The sequence below is a fragment of the Felis catus genome, chromosome A1, assembly GCF_018350175.1.
Source record: "Felis catus isolate Fca126 chromosome A1, F.catus_Fca126_mat1.0, whole genome shotgun sequence".
Classification (NCBI taxonomy): domain Eukaryota; kingdom Metazoa; phylum Chordata; class Mammalia; order Carnivora; family Felidae; genus Felis; species Felis catus.
The window spans coordinates 172,798,804-172,820,961 of NC_058368.1; the positions used below are offsets into that span (position 1 = coordinate 172,798,804).

At 52.8% G+C, this 22,158-nt stretch overlaps 1 protein-coding gene across 4 annotated transcripts; it reads right to left on the minus strand.

Moving 5' to 3' along the window:
* Positions 1–588: 588 nt before the first annotated feature.
* On the minus strand, positions 589–12,848 carry SLC34A1 (solute carrier family 34 member 1). Of its 4 annotated transcripts, none has more exons than XM_003981210.6 (13): positions 12,725–12,848; positions 11,361–11,470; positions 11,059–11,208; positions 10,841–10,969; positions 10,626–10,769; positions 9,589–9,700; positions 9,270–9,465; positions 9,090–9,185; positions 4,119–4,188; positions 3,678–3,845; positions 2,540–2,656; positions 2,319–2,443; positions 589–1,636 (listed from the first exon to the last, which is right to left on the minus strand). In XM_003981210.6, exons 2-13 carry the CDS (start codon positions 11,467–11,469, stop codon positions 1,133–1,135), a joined length of 1,920 nt encoding a protein of 639 aa, XP_003981259.2. In that variant the 5' UTR covers position 11,470; positions 12,725–12,848; the 3' UTR covers positions 589–1,132. The 4 variants fall into 4 exon arrangements, with proteins under 4 accessions (XP_003981259.2, XP_019693810.2, XP_019693814.2 ...); XM_019838251.3 differs by having other exon boundaries at positions 11,361–11,527; positions 12,725–12,843; XM_019838255.3 differs by having other exon boundaries at positions 11,361–11,521; positions 12,725–12,761.
* Between the last annotated feature and the right edge of the window lie 9,310 nt (positions 12,849–22,158).

A 22,158-nucleotide genomic window follows, 5' to 3' on the forward strand; every position in this document is an offset into this window, starting at 1 on the left:
CTGTCAGCACAGAGGGGCTTGAACCCACAAACTGTGAGATCATGACCTGAGCTGTAGCCAGACGCTTAACCAACTGAGCCACCCAGTGCCCTGAAAAGCTTGGATGGGTTTAAATGAGGCTTGGTTTATTGCCCAAAGTTAAAGGACAAAGGTGGGAGGGAGGGTGGCCAGTCCCTGCCCACTATGTGCTGGGGCCCAGAGCATGGCCTCTCTTGCCCATCTTCACCTTCCCTGTCCCCTCCCTCAGTGTCCCCCAACAAGCCCCCACCTGTCACTTGTTTTCTGGAACACTAATCTTATCCCAGAAAGGGGAAGTAAGGTGGGTAAGTCCAGAGGCAGAGAGAGACCAGAGGAAGTCAGCTGGATGGGGAGGGTGGGAGAGTGGGTGGGGATGGTACAGAGAGCCCTTCTTATGGTTGCCTTGGGGGTGGCCCCAGGCCCTAGGGGGGACTCCCAGAAAGTCTGAATCTGGTTTGGCTCATTAAGGTAGGGTTAAGTGGATTGTTGGGGTGAGCTTGCAGGAAATAGTGCTGCTGGACCCCAAGCCGTGGTCTACCCCCACTCCCCAGACTGAAGCAAACAGACTTATAAATGCATGAGAATTTAATTCCTTTTTCATCACGCAGTATTGGGAAAGGGGGTTGTAGTGGTGCCACAGAACAACTGGGTGAGGGGGAGAGTGGCAAGTAGAGAAAGGAAGGTGACAGGGAGGGTGAGAACTCAGCCAGTGACTCAGGCACCCACATCTATGCACAACCAAACAGCTGCAGGTCCTGTCCTCAGACCCACCTTACTCCTGCTCCACTGAGTCGGACTTGTGTGTCCAGGAGAACCAAGCACAGGCCTCCAAACAAAGCCTCCTGGTGTGCAGAGGACTCAAAATCATACCCAGGTACCCTGTAGCCTGCACACAGCCCTCCACGGGTGCATCAGTTCACACATGCAGGCTGACATGCAGTATTACCAAACATGCCCACACATGCACACACACTGACTCTCAGTCACACAAGCCCAGACCTCTGAGGACCTGCACAAGGACAGTCCCGTGCCCAGAGTACACAGACACACCCCTCTGCCCTTCTACAGTGGGCCCCAGGCACAGGCCCTTCCCTGCCCTGGGTGGCAGTCTGGGCTAGAGGCGGGTGACATTGTGTCGAGCAGGCAGTGCCAGACGGGGGGAGGGTGTGGCAGGGGGCAGCTCCTCCAGGAAGACCCTGGCGGGCAGCGGGGGTGAGCGGGGCTCAGGAGTGGCACAGCACAAAGTAGCACGGGTGATAAGATGGTCCAGGGGCTGCAGGGAGTGCATCCAGTGGGGCAGGAAGTCCCATGTCTGCAGCCACTTGGGCAGGCGTCTGGGGCTGCGATTCTGCAGGACATTGACGAGCACCACAAAAGCCAGCAAGGCCCCAAATGGTGCACCCACCCCCGCCATGGCCTGCCAGCCTGCCATGGAGATGCCAAACACCAGCGAGGGCAGTAGCAAGAAGCACAAGAGGAGGTAGAGGACAGCGAACCAGCGGTACTTGGCAGTGCGTTTGCCCAGCGCCTTGGCCATGCGGATTGGCAGGCGCGTGCAGGGCACTGGGTACCACAGCAGGATGCCTGAGATGTTGAAGAAGAAGTGGCAGAGGGCAATCTGTAGAGGAGAGGGCAGAGGGGCTGAGGTGGGCATGGCTCCAGCTCCCTGTCAGGCCGGCAGGGATAGATAATAGGAGCCTGGCCTGGAAAGGCAGCACGAAAGTCACCAGAGGGCAGATGTGCTCCTGGCATAATACGGAAACACTTCCAGACCAGGTAGTAAATAAATGCTGCCCTAACTCTACACATTTTCCCCCACTGACCCCTCTTGCAAATTCCCCAACAGATTCTGCCCAAACTCAGCAGTAAAAAGATTCATTCTAGTTTCTGGCTCAGCTGCTCTGTCATCCTTATTGGTCCGAACCCTGGCCCCAGCCTCAGGTTTGTCATTACTTCTTTGCTCCTAGAACAGCAACCTCTTTGCCATCTTTCCCCCCCTACTTGTCCTTAATCCCTCAGAATGGGCCAGCCCCCCTCTCGCTGCACCCCTTCTTCAGAGTGCAAATCCCACTCACTGTCATTGGTGTGATTATGTGAGTAATGTCTACCCATTAGATGCTAAGGTTTTGGGGGTGGCACCCGGTCTCCTTTGGCCTGTATAGTTTCCAGAGCCTGGCATGGTGGGCAGCCCCTAGTAGGCAGTCAAAAACTCTCTGTTACATGATGTCCCACCCTGGGTCAGGTGCCACACCCCAGTCCCAGCCCTGTCTTGCCCCTGGCAGGCACCCTCCTAGGCGTACCTGGAAGGCGCTGGACAGCTTCTCCCTGGGGCTGGCCAGTGCAGCCAGGATGGCTGTGGTGGTCGTGCCAATGTTGGAGCCCAGTGTGAGTGGGTAGGCCCGCTCGATGCTGATCACACCCAAGCCTGAGGCCAGAGAAGACAGATTCTCCTCAGCCCCCTCCTTCAGCCCTTTCCCTGCCAGCCCACCCTGCCCCACCCTGCCCTGCCATGGGCACTCACCAATGAGTGGGGTGATGGCTGAGGTGAACACAGAACTGCTCTGGACAACGAAGGTCATGCCAGCTCCCACCACCATGGCAAAGTAGCCTGTGGCCCAGGTGAAGGGGGCGGGGAAGTCTACGAGGACACCCCCATCCCAGCAGGGTCAGTAGGAGGGCATTGGGAGCGTAGCCAGGACCTTTCTTAGGGAGGAGGTATTGGATGCCAGCTTCCAAGTGGGGTCTTGTCAGTCCCCTGCTCAACTGCAGTGGCTTCCACTTATAGTCCTCCTACATGATATCAGATATCATGGCTGCTGAAAAGCCCTCCCTGACCCCTGGCCCTCTGGCGGACTTTGTTTCTTGCTTCCCTAAGCTCCCATAGATGGTACCTTATTCCAGCATTTGTTAGCCTCTGCTGGTGCCAGGCAGCGTCTCAACAGTTTGAAATGCAGTTTAAAATGAAAATCAGGTGGTGTCACTTCCCTGCCCCAACCCTTAACCCAAAAGTGGCCCCATTACCCTTAATAAAGTCCTGGCTCTGAGCACAGCTTGTGGGGACCCTGTGACCTGCTCCACCCTGTTACCTTACTGACCTCTCTCTGCCTGGCTCACTCTTCAAATACATCTGACTACTACTCCTCATTCAGCCTCCTCACAGAGGCCGCTGACCACCCATTGAAAGAGGTATCTTCCATACTGTATATTTGTCACTTTTGATTTCTTCTCAGCAGTAACTTCTCTATCTGAATATATCCCCACTCAGTCATTTATTTTTCATTGTATATCCATCTCCCCCTCTGGCCTGTGAGCCCCCTGAGGGTAGGATTCATTTCTGGGGCTCACCTCTGTATCTTTGGCACTAAACCATGCTTGGGCACACAGGTTTAATAAATATCTGTTGAATGAATTGGTGGCCTCTGAGGATCTGTTTAGAGCCACCTGCTGGAATGGAACCACAGCCAGAGACAGCCACAGGTCCCCAGCTGTCAGCACCTCAGTGTCCTTAGAAATCACCTGGCCCAACCTCTTCTTTGTTCACAGAGAGAAACTGAGGCTCAGAGATGGCAGAGCTTTACCCAGACCACATAGCAAGTGGGACTTAGTGAGATTTGGAAGGGCCCATCCTGGGGCCCACACACCCAGTTCCTGGGGCTTACCAGTGTTGATAACCTTCTGAATGACCTTGGCCACTTGGCCCTTAAGCAGAGAGTTGAGCATCTTGACGAGGAGGATGAGGCAGGTGCATAGGAGCACTAGGGAGCCAGCCAGCAGAATGAGCCCCACAGCCAAGTCAGGGAGCCCTGTGTCCACGAAGATGTGGTTGCCTGGCAGAAGAGGTGTCAGGCTGCTGAGAGCTGAACACCCACAGCTGCTTCCCAGCATCCCACCTCTAGTACCCTTTTGGGAATGGAGTCTAAGGCCCCACCTCAGGCTACTTCAGCCTCAACAGCAGGGCCTAACCCAAGCCCATGAGCTGGGCTGATTGACAGCTGGCTTTCCTGAGGCTGATAGCAGCAGTGGCCAGGTTGGGGACACCCCTTCCTCTGCCCGGCTCTGCCCCTGCCATGCCAAACATCTCCCATGATGCAGACACTCACATTTCTCCATGGTGGCATTTCCAAGGGTCCAGCTGGTATTGGCATCTGCCCTGGGCATGGGAGTGGGAGCCTAGATTAAGAGAAGCGTGACTTAGAATTTAGGAAAATGCAGCAGGCCTTGGGGATAAGGTGGGGGTTAGGAAGAGGTGGGGGATGGGGGGATGGAAGTGGGCCTCCTGGCTACGTCCCCTTGGACAGCTTGCTTGTCTTCTTTGAGCCTGTCTCCTCCGCTGGAGAGATGGGGATGAAAACACCTGCCACACAAGAATATGACTGTGGTGAGTCCTCTGAATGTTCTGTGCTATCACTCTGCTGATCTGGCTCTCACTGGAGCCTGCAGCCTCCTGATCCCGTGGCTTCTTGTCCTTGTTTCCTTCCACCTCTCCTTGGCATTGGGTGCTACTGACCATGGCCCTCCTTCTGAAGACTCTCCCTTCCCCATTCTTTATTATCAGTCTGTCTCTTGGTGCCTCCCACTTCCCCAGTGTCTGTGCCCCATCCTTTCCCCTGAGGCACCATCAGCCCAAGCCCCATTGTCCTCTCGCTCAAATCCTTACGGGGGGGGATGTTGGGGTGCAGGGAGTGGGGGAACCACTGGTGGAGAGAAGTCCAGGCCCCACCCTTCCTCCATCCCCCACCTACTGTCAGTGAAGTGAGGGGAGTTTCTGGAGCCCCCCCCCCCATTCAAAGGGCCCAGAGCCAGGCAGGCCCAGGCCTCTGTCACCATCCAGGGACGTAGCCCAGCATGGCCAAATGGCCCAATTTTACAAGAGAAACCACATACTTTACAATCCTGTGAGGGCAACTAATTTGCAACCCCACTGGATTGAGGAATTATGATTTTTTTTCATGCAATTGGGGTGCCTTACCTTTCCCTCAGGATTCTAGCCTTGAAAAGAGAAAGTGAGCTGGGCTCAGATGGGGAGAAACCATCTCACAAAGGAGGAACTGAGCCCCAGAAATAGGCAGTTACTCCCAGGGCCCCAGGCAGAACACAAGAGCTACAAATTTTCCTTATACACATTCTGCCTCTCTGGGAGCTGATAGGGGCCCTGGTCCAGTCCCCAGGGAGTTCTGCCTCCCACCCCCACCCCGGACCTCCCCTGTGCTGAGGGTAGCATCTCAGGTGCGGGACTGGCCCTTCAATGTTGCAGCTTCTTTGGGGTTTATTCCAAACTGTGTCATTTATAAAATGTATAATAGTAAGAAATATTTCTGGTGTCTGGCTTTAAATCAGGTTTATTTTAGTGACATGTGTCACTGTGAGTGGGGCACTGTGCTCATCTGTGTTCCAGCTGGCCATACCTGGGGCCTGGGGCACCCTCAAACCCAGGCCAGAAGTGCAAACTGAGAAACCAGGAGAGAATACTCTCTGTCGGGCTGTGTTGGAAAAGCAGGCCAAGAGAGTGATGGGAGAGAGCCATGTGTTTGCTGTCCAGCAGATCTGAGCAAGTCCTGTTTCTTAACACCAACTACCTGGGGCAAGTCATGTCACCTCTCTGTACCTGTTTAAAGCAGGATAGCCAAAGAGCTGTTATAAAGGTTACAGGAGAAAATGTGTGTGAAGTGCTCTCTGCAGGCTTATGCCATAACAAGTCTTCAGTAAATTGTGCCTCCTAATACAGATTAGACCCCCCTCCATCCCTGGGCCCATTCAGGGTTGCATGATGGGAAGGGTGGATGTGTATGTGTTTGCGTGAGATTGACTTCCTAGGCCAGGATCAATGACTCCTGCGTGTGTGCCTGAGGATCCTGGCCCTTTTGGGGAGGACCTTGGTGGGCCAGCCTGGAACCCTGGGAGGCAGATGACCCCTGAGATGAATGCATACCTCACCAGCCTGTGCCCCACTGACCTGGCTGGGCCTATGGATCTCTTAAGGTAGGAACTTCACTGGGGTCCCACTCAGGGCTGGCTGTATCAGGGCAGGGCAAGACTCAGGGCTAAGGCCTTGAGGGTTTTGAACCTTGACCTTCATGCCTGGGATTGTGTGGTTCTGGCTGAGCTCACAGAGGGGAATCCAGAGACTGTAAAGGGCAAGAGAGAAGTAGGAGAGTGGGGAGGCCAGAGAGTGGGTAGACTGCACAGTCAGGCTGGGGGTAGGTTCTGAGGGAGGGGAGGGAGCAGGCCCAGGGCTTCCTTGTCCAGAAGGTGGGACCTCTAGCCTAGATAAAGAACTGGGCAGCCCAGAGTCTGGGACATATCCCTAGATGTGCCCATCCTGCCTGGGCCTGGGGGTGTGGTGGGGGTGGTGAACTCTGTGGGAAGAAGCTGGGATCTCAGCTTAGGGCTGCCTGGTGCTCATTTATTCTGTCAGCCACTCCCAGCTATGTGATCCTGGAACACTTAAGCTCTCTGGGCCTCAATTTCCTTTCCTACAGTGTGAGTTTTATGATGCTGCCCACCTCTTCCCAAGAGACTAGTATTGAGGAATCTTGGAAGAGAGTTAGGATCTAAGTGCCCGTAGGGACACCCCAAATTAAGGAAGCACCTCTGAGATTAAGCTCACAGAAGACTGCCAGGCTCCAGAAATCCTTCCCCTGGAGAAAAACGCACAGGATGTGGGCCTGTGCTGTTGTTCAGCCTGCAGGGTTAGGGGAGCTCTAGGGTCTTTGTTTTTCTGGAAGCAGAAATCACCGTGCCAGCAGCGCCGTCTGGTGGCAAAGAGGAGAAATCCTTTTTAGAGCAGTACCTACCACTCGGGAGCAGTCTCTGGGTGGCTGTGGTTGTCTGGTGGCATTCAGGCCTGGTGGGCAGAGCGGGGAATGGACACATATGATGGAACACCAGACTGGCTTCTGGATGAGCCAGCGATATGGGGGTTCCAGACTGGCTTCTGGAAGAGCCAGTGAGATGGGGGTTCAGAAGCATGGGCTCCAGATTCCACCAGGATTTTCATCCTACCTCAATGGCATGGACCTCCGCAAGCCTCTCTGAGCCTCAGTTTCCTCAGCTATAAAATGGGCAAGTGATAAATCCTGTTTCCCCATTGCAAGTCTTCAAAGGATGCTCATTTAGACCAGGAGAGTATGGTTGACAATCCATAGGGTAAGTACATAAGAAGGTAATTTTCCAAGACAGTGTTAGGTCCCTGGAGTGTCAAGAGGTGTTGGGACACTAAAACTGCCTCTGGGTTTTCTTCCACCGTCTCAGACTCCCAGTGCTGTCTTTGGTGACTTCGTTCCTTGGAGACTGTTTTGGGTGAGTTTGGGTCCAGTTTGGTGAAAGCTGGAGGCCATGAGGACAGGTTGGAAGGGAGACTTGGTGGCCAAAGGAAAAATTCAAGTCTTTGGTGCAGCAGAAACCACCAGCACACACAGCAAGAGCAAGCACATGGCTGCGGAGCCATGTTCCACAGGATCTGACCTAGAGAGAGGGTGAGAACAGGGAGCTTGGATCCCACCCCTCAGCTACTCTCCAAGCCAGGGAAATCCCATCTGGATACTGCTCTTAAAGAAAAGTTCTCCTGGGAGATCTGGGATGAGAAACCAGTGCTCAGGCCAGTGGCATCAGGAGCAGTGAGGCCAGCCCCCGCCACGTGAACTTGAGTGGGTTACTTCACGTCAGTTGGCGTCAAGTTCCTCTTGTGGAAGATGGGATACTCATGTCCACCTCGCCAGCGTTTTGTGAGGATCCCATCGGGACAGGGTTATGTCCGGTGTACGCATTACAAGGGGAGACCTGCTGAATGCAGCTGCAGGTGGGCAACGGGGATTTCAGAGCAAGAGAGGAACTCCACAGCTCAGGACCTCCCTTGCATGGTTTGTTTTGTGTGAAGATCAAACCGTGTGATTTCTCTGTCGTCCAGATTCTGCTATGAAGTAGAGAGGATTTGGGCAATTCAGAGAGCTGAGAGAGGGCCCAGAGGGTGGGTGAGAAGGTGGCACTGTGTTAGAGGGGTCACAAAGCCAGTGTAAGAGCTGCCCGTATGGGCTTTTTGATGTCAAACTGCCTTGAACACTCAGAAGGACTGAAACAGAGCTGTGCACCACTCAGATGCAAAGGAACCTCATAGGGCAGGGTTGAAAGGATCTTCTCTGTTCACGCTGAGATAAAGGGCCGGTAACATCAAGTAGCAAGTAGGAAGGATGAGGGGGCCAGGCTGTGCTACGCCTTTGGCTTCAGCTTTCCTTATATCTTGTTCCAAATGGAGTTGCTTCTTATATGTGATAATTAGGGAGAAGCAAATACTGTGGATTATGGTTTTGATGAAGCATTTCCTTTTTTATGGCTGAGTGAGAAAGTGTGCTAATTGCCTGCTGCTTGTTAGCCTGGTGTAATGGCAGGTCCACAAGTTTCCAATCAATATCTTCATTCTGGGCAGGGAAACGGTGCAAAAGGACAAGCAGACACATGCCTGTGGCAGTCTCCAGGGGGAGGAACCCCTATGTCAGCACAAGTGGCTGTTGTGTCTCCAGTGAGGTCTCTACGTGGCCCTCTTGTCTTGTTCCTGTTTGTCCGGGTTTCCAAGGCATCCTTCTCCACCTTCCCTCCCCCTCCCCCATTACCTGGGTCCCCAAACACAGCAGAGCTGAATCACTAGTCTCCCTGGCACCCTAGTTGGGGGGAGAGAGCCCCACACTGCTAGGCCTGCACACAGGGCCCTGAACCGGCAGGACAGGCTCTGAGTGTTTCAGCCTCTTGAAGCCTGTTCTCTCTACCTGTGAAACCAGAAGGTTGAGCTAGACTAGTGGTTCTCAAACTTGAGCATGGAGCAGACCTAGAGGACTTGTTGAAACATAGGCATGCCACCCCCTGCCCCAGGTGTTTTTTTAGAGTCTAGGGAAGGGCTGAATACTTTGTAGCTCTAATATGTTCCCAGGTGGTACAGATGCTGCTGGTCCATACTTTGAGAACCACTGGGCTAGATCAATTACATGCTGACTCTAGTTGATTGGTAATAGCTGCCTAAAGTCAGTGTGAGACTGGAAGGAATCAGGACAACATTACTTGTGGCTAGACCTGAGACTCACCTCCATGGTGTCTGGGTGGCACCAGATCCGGATGAGACTATGGTTTCTCAGGGACTCGTCACCGGTGGCAATGCTGGTAATCACAGACTTGTCCAGCTGTGGGCAAGATGTGGGTGGGGAGAGTGAGAGAGGGATCCTTACTATCCCCCGGCCCCCACCCCGTGCCAACCTTGCCCCCACCTGGATGATGAGCTTGGTGAAGGGCTCTGTGATGATCTTGAGCAGATCAGGGGCATCACGGCCGCCACGGATGTTGAAGGAGGCAACCACCAGTCCAGTGACATGGTGCAGGTACCCAGTGGCAGCCTCCAGGGGCAGCAGGACCAGAACTGACAGCCAGTTAAAGCAGTCGTGCACCGTGGCCCCCGCGAAGGCCCTAGGCAGGGAGGCCACATTGCAGGGCAGGCCAGAGCCGGGATGCACTTACGGCTGGGGGCTCCTGGCACCTGGGACCACCCTCCCCTGACAAACACACGCCCTCACCACTCTACCCCCTCACCGCCGGAAGTCAGTCCTGTCCCCCGCCTGCATCAAGGCCACAATGGTGTTGGTGACAGAGGTGCCAATGTTGGAGCCCATGATGATGGGGATAGCAGAGCTCACCTCCAGCACTGGTAGAAGAAGAGAGGACCTCCTAACTAACTATGTGAGAGCCACTCAGCTCCTGTCCCCACAACACATCCCTCCAGGTTCACTACCCATGTCCCAGCCCCCGTCGGGCAGTCCTGCCATGATGCTGCCCAGCCTTGGTGTCACAGGTTCATATGGGCACATGCTATATGTGTGCATGCATGTGAACAGATGCACTGCATGTGCACATATGCAGATGAGGGCACATGACTTGTATGAAAATGAATATCTGTGCTTGTGTGTGCACATGTGCACGAATGTGATGGTTAGTGCCGTGTGTCAACTTGGCTAGACTATAGTACTCAGTCTTCAACCCAGCACCAGTCTAGATGTTGCTGTGAAGGTGTTCTGCAGATGCGAGTCACTTCTACAACCAGTTGACTTTAAATAGAGAGGATTATCCTTGATCACCTGAGTGGGCTTCATCCAATGAGATAAAAGGCCTTACGAACAAAATTGAGGCTACCCAGCGTGGGCTTCTGCCCAAGAGTTCCAGTCTGCCCTTCCTCATAGCCTGCGCCATGGCTTTTGGCCTTGCTTAGCCAGCCCCACAATCATGTATACCAATTCCTTGCAATAAATCATATGTATATCTCTAGCAGGTTCCTTTTCCCCGACTGATAGAATAAAGAACTGTGTGGTGATGTGGAGCTAAGCCTTCCTGGGGCTGTACTCCCCATCTGGCACCCTTTCCAGATCTTGGGGCACCCCTCCTGGCTGAGACTCCTGGCCCTGACTTGGAGGACAGGGTGATTGATGCTGGAGCTCTGCCCTTTGCCTTTAGCAACCTGTCCCCACTCCTCCCCCCCCCCGCCCCCCGGCCTCCTGGCCCTGACACACCACCTCAGCCCCCATCCACACACCCAGCCCCCATGCTCTTTCCCTAGCCCTGGTGAGCCAACTCACAGCCGGAGGAGACCATGCTGACAATGATGGACGTGGAGGTGCTGGAGCTCTGCACCAGCACAGTCACCAGGATCCCAACCACCAGCCCTGCCACTGGGTTGGACAGGATGGCATTGTCCTTGAAGATGTCGCCAGCCACCTTCCCTGGGGAGCATGAGCCAGTGTTGCCTGATGCCCTTCAGGAACCCTGCCCTGGTCCCCTCCTCTGGCCCTACCTCCAGCCAGCTGGAAGGCAGAGCTGAGCACGTCCAGGGAGCAGACGAAGAGGTAGAGAAAGGCGAGCATCAGTGGCACCTTGAGGAGTGTCATGCCAGCCCGGCGCAGCTTCTGGGCCAGCCCAAGCTCTGGAGATGGGCCAGCCATGAGCACAGGGGCCAGGGTCTAGGGCACTGACTGCTGATGCCCCTGCTGTCCTCCCCCTTCCCAGGCCCACCTGGTTTCTGCTCTTCCTCCAGGGCCAACTTGGCAGGCAGCGGGTCATGGCACTCCAGAACCTCCCCATAGGGGCAGCTGTGCTCAGTAAGGGCCACAGGGCCCAGGCTGGGGAAGGCATAAGCGGAGGTCCCTGGGATCCTGTGCAGGACTGGGGAGGGAGGCTGGTCAGCAGTTCTCAGAAGCCCTGGGACAGGCAGGGTTGGCTGGGGGGGGGGGGGGGAGAGGGAGAGGGATGGAGACCTCACCAGGGATGTGAGCAACTCGGGGCACACAGGGACCAGGGATGGCAGCAGCACTCACCCTGAGGGCTGGGCACGTAGGCAAAGGCTGTCCCACGCATCATGTGTCCCCCTCGGACTGGGAGTGGGGAGACAGCTGGGCCCCCCAGCCTCTCTCCATAGGACATCATCCTGGGCACACACAGTGGGGCCGCAGCAACACTGAATGACAACTTCTGTGTCCTGAAACTTACACATACACACCACCCCTCTACATCCATACCTGCATACTTACATGCACAAACACCCATGGTGTGTAAATCCCAAACACACACTCAGTGAAGTATACCCTCCACCCCCACATATACTCAGAGATGCATACTCAGGTGCTCAGCCCAGATTCATTTATTCTGTCATTCAGCAAGTATTGATTGAGCATCTACTCTATCCCAGACGCTGAGCTAGATGATGGGATACAGTGATAACTAAATAAATACAAGGACAACTGCCCCCTAAAAACTCAAAGTCTCATGGGGAGATAGATGTCAATGAAATAACCCTTCAAGCAGATGGCAAGTGGCAATGGGGACATGTGTTCTAGTGACAGATACAGGTGCTACCAGAGTGCCCCGTGGCAGGGGGTGGATTCTTGAGGGAAGAGAGAGCAGACGATCAAGCTGAAATGAAGCAGGAGTGGGAGTTCCCAGATGGAGAGGGAGAAGGGCATGTGTGCAGGAGCCTTGGGCTGGAAGGAGGTGAGAATGCCCTGCAGCTGGAGGGGACCTGGGAACATGTGTACTGGCAGAGGTTGCAGATGTGGGCCAAGTCTGCACATGCAGGAGGAGTTCGGACCATCCTGAGAGCAGTGAGGAGCCATGGACACCTGCTTGCTCATGGGACCAGTTGGACATGCACTTGGGGGAGGGTCCACTGGCCTGGATCCCAAGTTCCTGGGTTCCCCCGGCAAATGAACTTCTTTCCCCATCTACCTCCCTCCCTGCCAGATGGCCTTTCTCTCATGAATGAATCTCAGACCAAGACTGGTTTAGGTAAAGAGGTTTCCCCCCTTGTTATCCCCAAGTCTGGGAAGCCCTCGGCTCACTTTAGGCACACCCTCAACTGCACCAGGAGTTCTTGGTTGATGGGGTAGCAGTGCCAATCTGCACTAGCAACACATATCCTTACACCCCTATGATGTCCCAAGGGCCCCTGGCTGTTGTGGTGGGGGTGAGGGGCTGGCCTGAATTCCAAGCCCTGGTAGAGCACAAGTCCTTTTTACTTTGGGGGAGTGAGCCAGGCTGGACTGAGCCAGGCTGGACTGAGACTGAGATGTTATGGGTGCAGAAAGGGGAAGCACAGTTAGGACAGAGGTGAGGGAGTGGAGGTGATGGGCTATTTCCTACTACGACTTGGGAATGGGTTTGGGACAGGGGGTCCTGGGCTTACCTTGGGGGTTCTGTGTTTCAGCTCCTGCTCGGCTGCTTAAGGAAGCCCCAGGGGCCTGAGGAAGAGCTGGGACCCTCCCCTTTATACCCTTGGGTCAAGGGCAAAGTCCCAAAACCCTAGCTACCCTCCCTGTTCCCCAATTAACCTCACCCCTGAGATTCCTCCCAGTTAATTACTAACCGTCAGCTCTGCTGGGGGAGTCTGTGGTCAGGCTTTCCCTTCCCCTACACAGAAACTTAGGCTGAAAGAGACAGAGACCCAGCTAGGGCACAGACACATCTCCTGTCCCCAGGCAGAGACCCTGATGCCACTCAGGCACTTTGTTCCCAGGGTCCCCACAGGGATTTCATGGCTCCAGCCCCTTCCCTTCATGCTTGGCCTGACAGGACACCACACGGAGTGACCCAAATGCTCTGTAGCCTTGCCATGCATCTGGATGTCTGTGAGTCTGTCTGCAGGTCTTGGGGGACACTTGAAGGAGAGGGAACATGTGATAGAGGAAGTAATAAGAGAGAAACCCAGAAAGGCTGCATAATATTGAGTCAGGGAGGGTCTTCAGTACATGACTACAAATCCAGGATGCATCTGAGAGAATGCCCAGATCAGGAAGGACCTGGTCTTCATTTTAGAATGGTCCCTTTGAGTGGTTGTCTGTCAAAGGAGGTGATTCTGGAAGCAGAAAGGCCAGTTAAGAGGCTGGATGGTCCAGAGAAGAGATGATGAGGTCTGAATCAGGTGGAGATGGGGAGGGATGGGGAGGAGAAGATGCATCCCAGGATAACTTGGGCAGTGGAATGGGTGAGGAAGAGAGTGGGAGAAAGGAGAAATGTATGACAGTTGAGTATCTAGATTCAGAAGCTGATGATTCTATGAGATCTATTCCAGAACTCCTGAAACCCAGAGAGGGCCCTTAGGGAGCCTTTGAGAAGCTTGTTTCCCTTTCTTGGGACTGTGGAGCCTGAATGCGGCCCCAGAGTCACAAAATAGATGAGAAGGGAGCTTCCTTCTAAAGGAGTGGGATTTAACAGATCCAGCAATAGTGGGTTCCATTCAAGATCTAGCTTAGGCAACTGTCTGAGTAACCTAACATTATCCATTCGTCTGTCCATCCGTCCATCCATCCATCCACCCACCCACCTAGCCAGCCAGCCAGCCAGCCAGCCACTTGTCTATCCATCCATTCCTAACAACATGAGTTGAGTTCCTACTCTATGCTGAGCCAAGATTGGCAAGGCTAGCTCTCTCCTGGTCATTAAAATCCCTGAATCAGCTTGGGGTGCGAGGCAAGTCACTTCACCTGTAAAATGGCAATCGGCACCTCCTTTGCAGTGAGTTGAAGTCAATGAACTAACTGACCCATCTCAGTGCCTAGAAGAGTCCCTCAGCATGTGAATTCTCTTCACGCTCTTGTGCCCTTCTCACTGTCTCTGGGATGGCTGCAGTGTCCCAACCAAGGGAATGGCCCCACCTCCTCTAGATTCTCAGCCCTATTTCAGGTCAACAACTCCTTTTGCTCACTAGTTGCACTTTGATTGCTCAGGATCCTCTGAGTTACAGTCCTACTCAATATCTCACATTTATTAGGGTGACACAGACCCAGCCTTTCCTATCAAGGTAGATGGACATTTCTGCACAGTTCCCCTTTAATGTCATAAGGGTTAAGTAGTTCATCCTTAATTTGCAGAGCATTGTGGAGTTGTCCTCTGGGTAGTGTTCACAATGGACTTTCTGTTGAATGGTTAAGAGCAGAGATTGAGGCTAGCCCGGGTTTGGATCCCGCCCGGCTCCACCACATTGTGGCTGTGTCAGTTTAGGCCACAAAATCCCCAGAGGATCGGGGAGGGGTGGGAAGCAGAGATGCAGCTGGGATTGGTTTTGGGTAGAGTGACCATAAATCCTGGTTTGCCCGGTCAAGTCCTGGCTTATGACTGTTGGCCCAAAGTCCCCATTCACTTAAAAAGTGCCATGGTTTGGAAAATCAACCATACATTCTTATGGCTTGTTCTGGGAGATTATGGAGAACTGGGGCAATCAGCCACCTGGTGCTTATTAGAAAGGTCTCCATTTATAGAAAAAGGAAAAGAAAAACAATCCTGCTTCTCAGAAACATTGTTGTAACAATACTGCCTTTCATCCTTTTCTCTATGCCTTTTTAACCTATTTGAGTGTTATTGTCTATGAAAGACTGCATCTTGCTCTTTTTCCATCTGCCATCACATGTTACTTTTCTTGTGTTCTTTTTATAAATTTTTTAAATGTTTGTTTATTTTTGAGAGAGACAGAGACAGAATGTGAGTCGGGTTAGGGGCAGAGAGAGAGGGAGACACAGAATCCGAAGCAGGCTCCAGGCTCTGAGCCGTCAGCACAGAGCCCAATGCGGGGCTCGAACTCACTGACTGCGAGATCATGACCTGAGCCAAAGTCAGACGCTCAACCGACTGAGCCACCCAGGCGCCCTTTCTTGTGTTCTTATACTCAGTGTCAGTTGCATCATGTCCTGTCATGAATCGTAACTTATGTAGTGAACATTTGTGTGTCCCAGAACCTCTCCAAACTGGAGTGAGTGATTTGGGTAAGACGGGTTCGTGCATGGATAGGAGGAGTTTCGCTGAGCCAGGGAAATGCAATCATTGCTAAGTTCTTGTGTTGGAATCATTCTTTGGCTCAGAAACCCTGTTTTTTTTAAATATATATATATATATTTTTAATTTTTTTTTCAACGTTTATTTATTTTTGGGACAGAGAGAGACAGAGCATGAACGGGGAAGGGGCAGAGAGAGAGGGAGACACAGAATCGGAAACAGGCTCCAGGCTCTGAGCCATCAGCCCAGAGCCTGACGCGGGGCTCGAACTCACGGACCGCGAGATCGTGACCTGGCTGAAGTCGGACGCTTAACCGACTGCGCCACCCAGGCGCCCCTAAATATATTTTTTAATGTTTATTCATTTTTGAGAGAAAGAGAGACAGAGCGTAAGTGGGGGAAGGGAGAAAGAGAGAGGGAGACAGAATCCAAAGTAGGCTCCAGGCTCCGAGCTTTCAGCACAGAGCCTGACATGGGGCTCAAACCCACAAACCGTGAGATCATGACCTAAGCCAAAGTCTGACGCTTAACTGATTGAGCCTCCCAGGCCCCCCGGGCTCAGAAACCCTGTTAAAGTCATATTGGGCTCAAAGGCTGTCTGGGTCCAAGCACACACCGCTCCCCCCCCAACCCACAGTGGGTCCAGGGACCTCTACCATAAGCCCTGTTCCTCTCCCCTGCCTTAGGTCAGATCCTAAGCAGGAACAGCTATATCCAAGGTGTTCCTTATGAACTAGGGGTGATACTTTTTTTAAAGTTTATTTTATTTATTTTGAGAGAGAGAGCAAGGGAGGGACAGAGAGAGAGGGAGAGAGAGAATCCCAAGCAGGCTCCGTGCTGTCAGCGCAGATTCAGGGCTCAAACTCACAAATGGTGAGATCATGATCTGAGCCAAAATCAAGAGTTGGAAACTTAACTGACTGAGCCACCCAGGTGCCCCAAGGGTGCATCTTTTTAATAAAGCTAGGATCTTTGATAATTTTGAAGTCCACCTTCCCTGCTCGCATAAAGCTTGGGGCTTAGTGAAAGAGGCAGTTATCAATCAAATGCAGCAAGAGATATAATTACAAAATGCTATGAACAGTGGCTGCTTCCACGTGTATTGGTGGGGGGGCTGCTAAGTGCTGGTAAGAGCACCGAAACTTGGGAGCTGACCAGAATGGGTTTTGAGACTTCTGAGAGCAGTGGAGAAGGCAACGAAGACTCTGCTCCTTGTTCATCTTATCCCCCTCCTGCTCACCTCCTGTCTCTTCCCTGTCGGAGACAGACTGCGCATGTCCCCCTGAACGATGACTCCTGCCCTGTCTGCCCACCTGCACTCTGGCCATGGCTTCTCCCAGACCTCTGGGCCTAGAGCCTGGGTGGTGGGTGGTGTCTCACAGTGAGAAATGGCACCCAGGAGGAGGAGCAGTTTGGGAGGGAAGATGCCAAGAACCGTCTGTACAGACTGAGTCTGAGGTGAGCAGTTGGATCTGTGAGTCTGAAGCACACGACGTGCTCCTTACCCCAAACAGGGCTTCCTGCACATTCCCAGCCTCAGTAGCAGCATGTGGTCTATCGATCTGAGCCAGAAACAGAGCAGGCTTCTTTGACGTGTCCTCCACCTCCACCTCCTGTCACTCATCCATCACCCAATACCCCCAATTTCCCTTCTGTGGGAGCTCCCTAAGCCTTTCACCTCCTCCCTGGTCAGGGCCACCATCTCTCATTGAATGTTCTCCCTGTTTCTGCCCTTGTGCCCTCCAATCCAGTCTCCAAAAACAGCAGCCAGTCATTTTTTCAAGATGCAATTCTGACTAGGTCACTGCTCTCTTTTCACACCTGTCCAGTTTGAAACCAGCATCTTGTCATGGCCTTGGGGCCCAGAGCGACTTGGCATAGCCGGTGATGATACCCTCCAAGGGAGAATATGCACATGGAGGAGAGATGGGGCCCAGGGCTGAGTCCAGAGGAGCATCCACCTTTGAGGGAGGGCAAAAAAAGTGGGGGGGACTCCTGTGAGGAAACCGACAGGTACGACAGGGATTAGGAAGAAAAACAGAAAAGCAGATGCCCCAGAAGCCAGGGTTATCTCCCAGTTTTGAGAGATATACCATGATAAGCCGGGTCAGATGCCACAGAGATGTTGGGTAATGTGAGGATGGAGCCGATGTAGTGACCTGGGCAAGCTGTCCTGGGAGAGTGCTGAGGGTGGGGGCAGCTTGCAAGGGGTTGGGAATGAGCAGGAGGTGGGAGCTGAGACAGCATGGCCAATGTGAATGTGACAGACTGACAGATAGTGAATTTGATCATGCCAATGAAAACAATTTCTCTGGGAGTGACATGACTGCTGAGAAGAGGAGAGAATGATCCCAAGAACAAGTGCTTGGTCCGGGAATGGAGCAAGCTGTGAAAGTTGGCATAACCCGCTGTTTCTCCAGTCCTCGGCTAAGATCCATTTGGTCTCTAAATACACTCAATTTTCTGCATGCAAGTTTCCTGCAGGACCTAAAGTTTGAGGACAACCAAGGGAAGAAAAATGAACATTCCAGACCATCCCTCCATGAACTAGATTTTTTTTGAGAGAACTAACGACCACTATAATCCCACAACAGGGCTCCTCCTGCCTCTTTGAACCAGCATGTTTGTTCCACCAACATAAAAGCCCACTATGAGTCAGCATGCTGCTGCATATTGTGGACACAGCAGTGAATATTCCATCCAATTATTCAGGCCAGCCCCACTGTACACAGACACAGACGTGTGTGTGCATCACACACACACGGGTGCATCCTCTCTGTATGTGTGGTCAAGGCATCACCAATGGGCTGGTGACATAGTAGGGGCCACCTGCCACCTCCCCTTAGGAAACAGAGCAACCCCTCTCTGGCTCTCTCGACTTTGTCCTGTCTTGGACAGTCTGGACTTCAATCTGAGCTGCCTAGCAGATGTTATCCCATCTAAGCCCCATTTTCCAGATTGGATGCCCCATGCTCTATTACATTAGATCCATGGATCCAGGGCAGGGGCAGCTGACCTGAGGATGCCCCATCCTTGTTTGGGGGATAAGTGCCCTGTGTAATGTTTAATCCTGGTGGCCCAGGCACCAGTCACTCATTGACTGATGAGGCCAAAGTCTGTGGCCAAAAGAGCTGAGGTTGCTTTGGGCTTTTCTCAGAAATCAGCTCTTCCCCTGAAGCTCCCTTCCTCATGTGGCTCCAGCTCTGTGCTTTCATGCTGGCCTCAGGGACCAGGCCTGAGGGTGAGGTTGTGGACAGCACACTCTCAGATGGTAGTCCCATGCTCCAGCTTCTAGGTTCCAGACCTGAAGCTTTGAGATCTGGCTTTAGACTTCAGGTCCTGAGTTCCATGTTCTGGGCCCGGAGCTGTAGGCCCTGTACCATAAATTCTCAGGTGCAAGCTCTGGGTTCCGGGCTCCAGGATCTGAGCTCCAGTCCCCTGACTCCAGTTTCAGGCATCTGACATCCAGCAGAGCAGGGACTCTGCTTCTTGGCATTGGGCTCTAGGTTCTGGGCTGCAACCCCTGATCCCAGATACCAGACTCTACTTCTTATTTTGTTATTATTATTTTTTTAAATTTTATTTTTAACTAATCTCTACACCCAATGTGGGGCTCAAACTTACAACCCGGAGAGCAAGAGTCTCACACTCTAGCCACTGAGCCAGCCAGGTGCCCCTCCAGATTCTAATTTTTTAGACTTCAGGCTCTTGGCTCCAGTTTCTGGGTCTGGGCTTCAGGTTCCAGTTCCAGGCTTTGTGCTCTGGGTCTGGGCTCCCAGTTCCAAGCTCCAGTTCCATACTCCATACTCCAGGTTTTGGGCCTGGTTGCTGGGTTCCTTCAACTCCTCAGCGGAAGGGCTGGAAGACGGTAGCCTACCTGGCTAGTGGGGTTACTGCTGCCCACCCCTCTTAGCTGGCCAGGGCCTCATTCTGGCAGTCAGCATTCCGGGCTGGCCTAGAAGTGGGAGGCTGGTTCTGTGGTGCTTCTCCTTGGCTTTCTGCCTCTGTTTTATCCCCAAGCCAGTTCTCTGCAGATAGGAGCTGAGATGGACCACACAGGAATCACAAAACACACACGTGTCATGTTCTGTTTCTCTTGGATCCGCCAGGACCACCAGGGACACCAATAGTGCCCCCTGTTTTTGTGTAGCGGTATGGGCCTGTGCCTGGCCTGGGATGCTTCTGATTCAGTATAACCAACCGTGTGTGTTCCTTCCCCTCTGGGCATTTCTTTCTCTGTGGAAGCTAAATTCCAGCCTCTAATCCCCCAGAAACTGGAGTCACCTGACCATCAGGCCAGGCCTCCCGCGGGGTGCACCTTGCGCTCTCGCTCTTGGAGGTAGGAATGGCTGCCCCTGGAAGAATCCGCCCACAGCTGCATCAGCACTTACAGCTGGGCTCCAGGTGAGAACTGGTGCCTCTACCTGCCCCCACCCCGGCCCAGAACCCAGGTCACCGTGTGCTCTGTGCTCGCTCTGTGCCCATCCCATACTGTTTTACGTCTAAGACTGTCAACAGTGTAAGGGACCAGAGATAAGTAGCAAGTTTCTCTCTTAGAGTCTTGGGTCCCACAGGTGTCCTCCAGGCAGTCATATCTCTCTCTGCCTGTGTCCTCTGTAAACTGGGGGTGCTGGAGCTGCACAGCAGTCAACAGATGTGTGTTTTCTCCCCTCCTTAACCCTGGGTGCTGGGTGGATAGGCTAACTCCCTTCCAGTCTTCCCATCTGGTGGGGGAGGAGAAGCAACTCCACTACTTTTCCCAACCACCAAGGAATCCAGCTCCATGCAGTGGCTTTGAAAGGGCCTGTGGGTTGACCAGGTGGTGACTTTTGCCCCTGGGCCTGGACCCCCATCTTTGCAGTGAGGGCCCAGGACCTTGAGAGATTCTGAGAGCACAAGAACTGGAAGGAGGGAACTGGGTCTCCTTCAGCCCAGGACAGCTTCAGGGGACATATTGGGGGATTGTGGCAGAGGGACACAGCGGCCAGCCAAAGTGGGCCAAGGTGGCCGGTGGGCTGAAGCCCCCAGGGAAGAGTTGGTTCTCCTTCTGGAGAAAGGGATGGTGGCCCAGTGTGACAAATAAGTGGCCCTGGGAAATTCTTTGTGTTTTTAGAATTATTAGTTTTTAAAAGTGTTTTATTTATTTTTGAGGGAGCATGAGCAGGGGAGGGGCAGAGAGAGAGGGGGACAGAGGATCCGAAGTGGGCTCTGCACTGACAGCAGCAAGCCCAATGCAGGGCTCGAACTCATGAACCATGAAATCATGACCTGAGCCAAAGTCAGACACTCAACTGACTGGGCCACACAGGTACCCCTATTATAACTATCTTTAGGGATGCCTGGCTGGCTCAGTGGATAAAGCATACAACTCATGATCTCAGGGTTATGAGTTCAAGTCCCACATTGAGAATAGAGCTTGCTTAAACAATAAATAAATATTATAATTATTTTTAATTGCATCTTTTAAAAAAACATTAAAGCTAAAATGAAAGTGTCCTTTGACTACTCCTCCCAATCCTAGTCCCCTCCCCATTTTTATCTGCTTGGCATGCATCTTTCTAGAGCATTCTCTATTCTTTCTATATACTTATACATGTGTCTCTATGTTTGTGGTCATGTCATGTGCATTGCTCTACTTTCTTTTACCAGACAATAACACATCTTGGAGAACTTTCCACATAAGGACATGCTGTACCCAATTCTTTACCTACTGTGTGGTATTGCAGAACACAGACACGCTACCACCTTTTGTGTTACCCCACACATTTGGCTGTCTGCCAGTTTTGAGGTCATAGACACCCCTGCAGGGAGGGCGACCCTGTACGTGGGAGTGAGTAATTCTCTGGTGGTAATGCTGGGGTCAGATGCTGCATTTTTAATTTTTATGCTCTTCTCCCCAGAGCAGCCACCTCAATGTATCCTTCCCCACCCCACCCCCAGAGGGTGCTGGCTTCCCAGAAGGGGTTCCTACAGCATCAGGGTCCTCCCTGGTGTATGTCCCTGAGTCAGACAGCCTGTGTGCTGGTCAAGCTCCAGCAACAAATTCTTTGCAGGATCCTGGACTAGTCACTTCCTCTCCTGTAGCCTTGGTTTTATCCCCACCAGGCTATTTTGTCATGAAGACAAAAATGAGATAAAGGATGGAGCCTGCCTAACTTGGGGGCCTGAGTTGATATGCATGTTCCTCCCCCTGCAGGGGCTAATGTCTATCGAGGCTCTTCCACCTGACCCATGACCCCCTCTATCATGGGGCAATCACATTTGTTGGTCCATAAGAGTAATAGGCATCCCTGCTGGGGCTTCAGAAGGGCAGGGGTGGGTGAAGGGGGGGCTTGCCTGAAGGATCTGCCAGTTTTAGGAAAATACCCTTCTCTTACCTGGTGTCCCTTCCTCTCTATCCTGGCACATGGAAGGGTGTCTCTGCCCACAGAGAGAAGCCCCAGGGCCCAGGAAGTGTAAGGGAGGTTCCACAGCCGATTGGGGAAGGGACATGGGTTTGTCTCCCTACCCCCATCTGGCCAAAGACTGTGTGCTATGCAGTCCCCTGCCCAGGACCCCCACTGCCCTGCTGTCCCTGCTTCCTTGGTCTATCTGAGGCTGCAGAATCATTTGTCAGCCCAGTAGGCCAAGGGGAAACAACAGTGACTAAGATGGACAAGGTCACTGCCATCAGGGCATGTTTATCATATTGTCAGCAAACAAGTGTGAATAAGTAAATAAGGTCATTACAGAGTGGGATTAGCACTGTGAAGGAAGAAAACTGGACAGCATGGTAGAGGAAAAAGTTGGGGAGCACTTCATATCTGGTGTCAGTCCATTTGGACTGCTATAACAAAAATACCAGAGACTGCG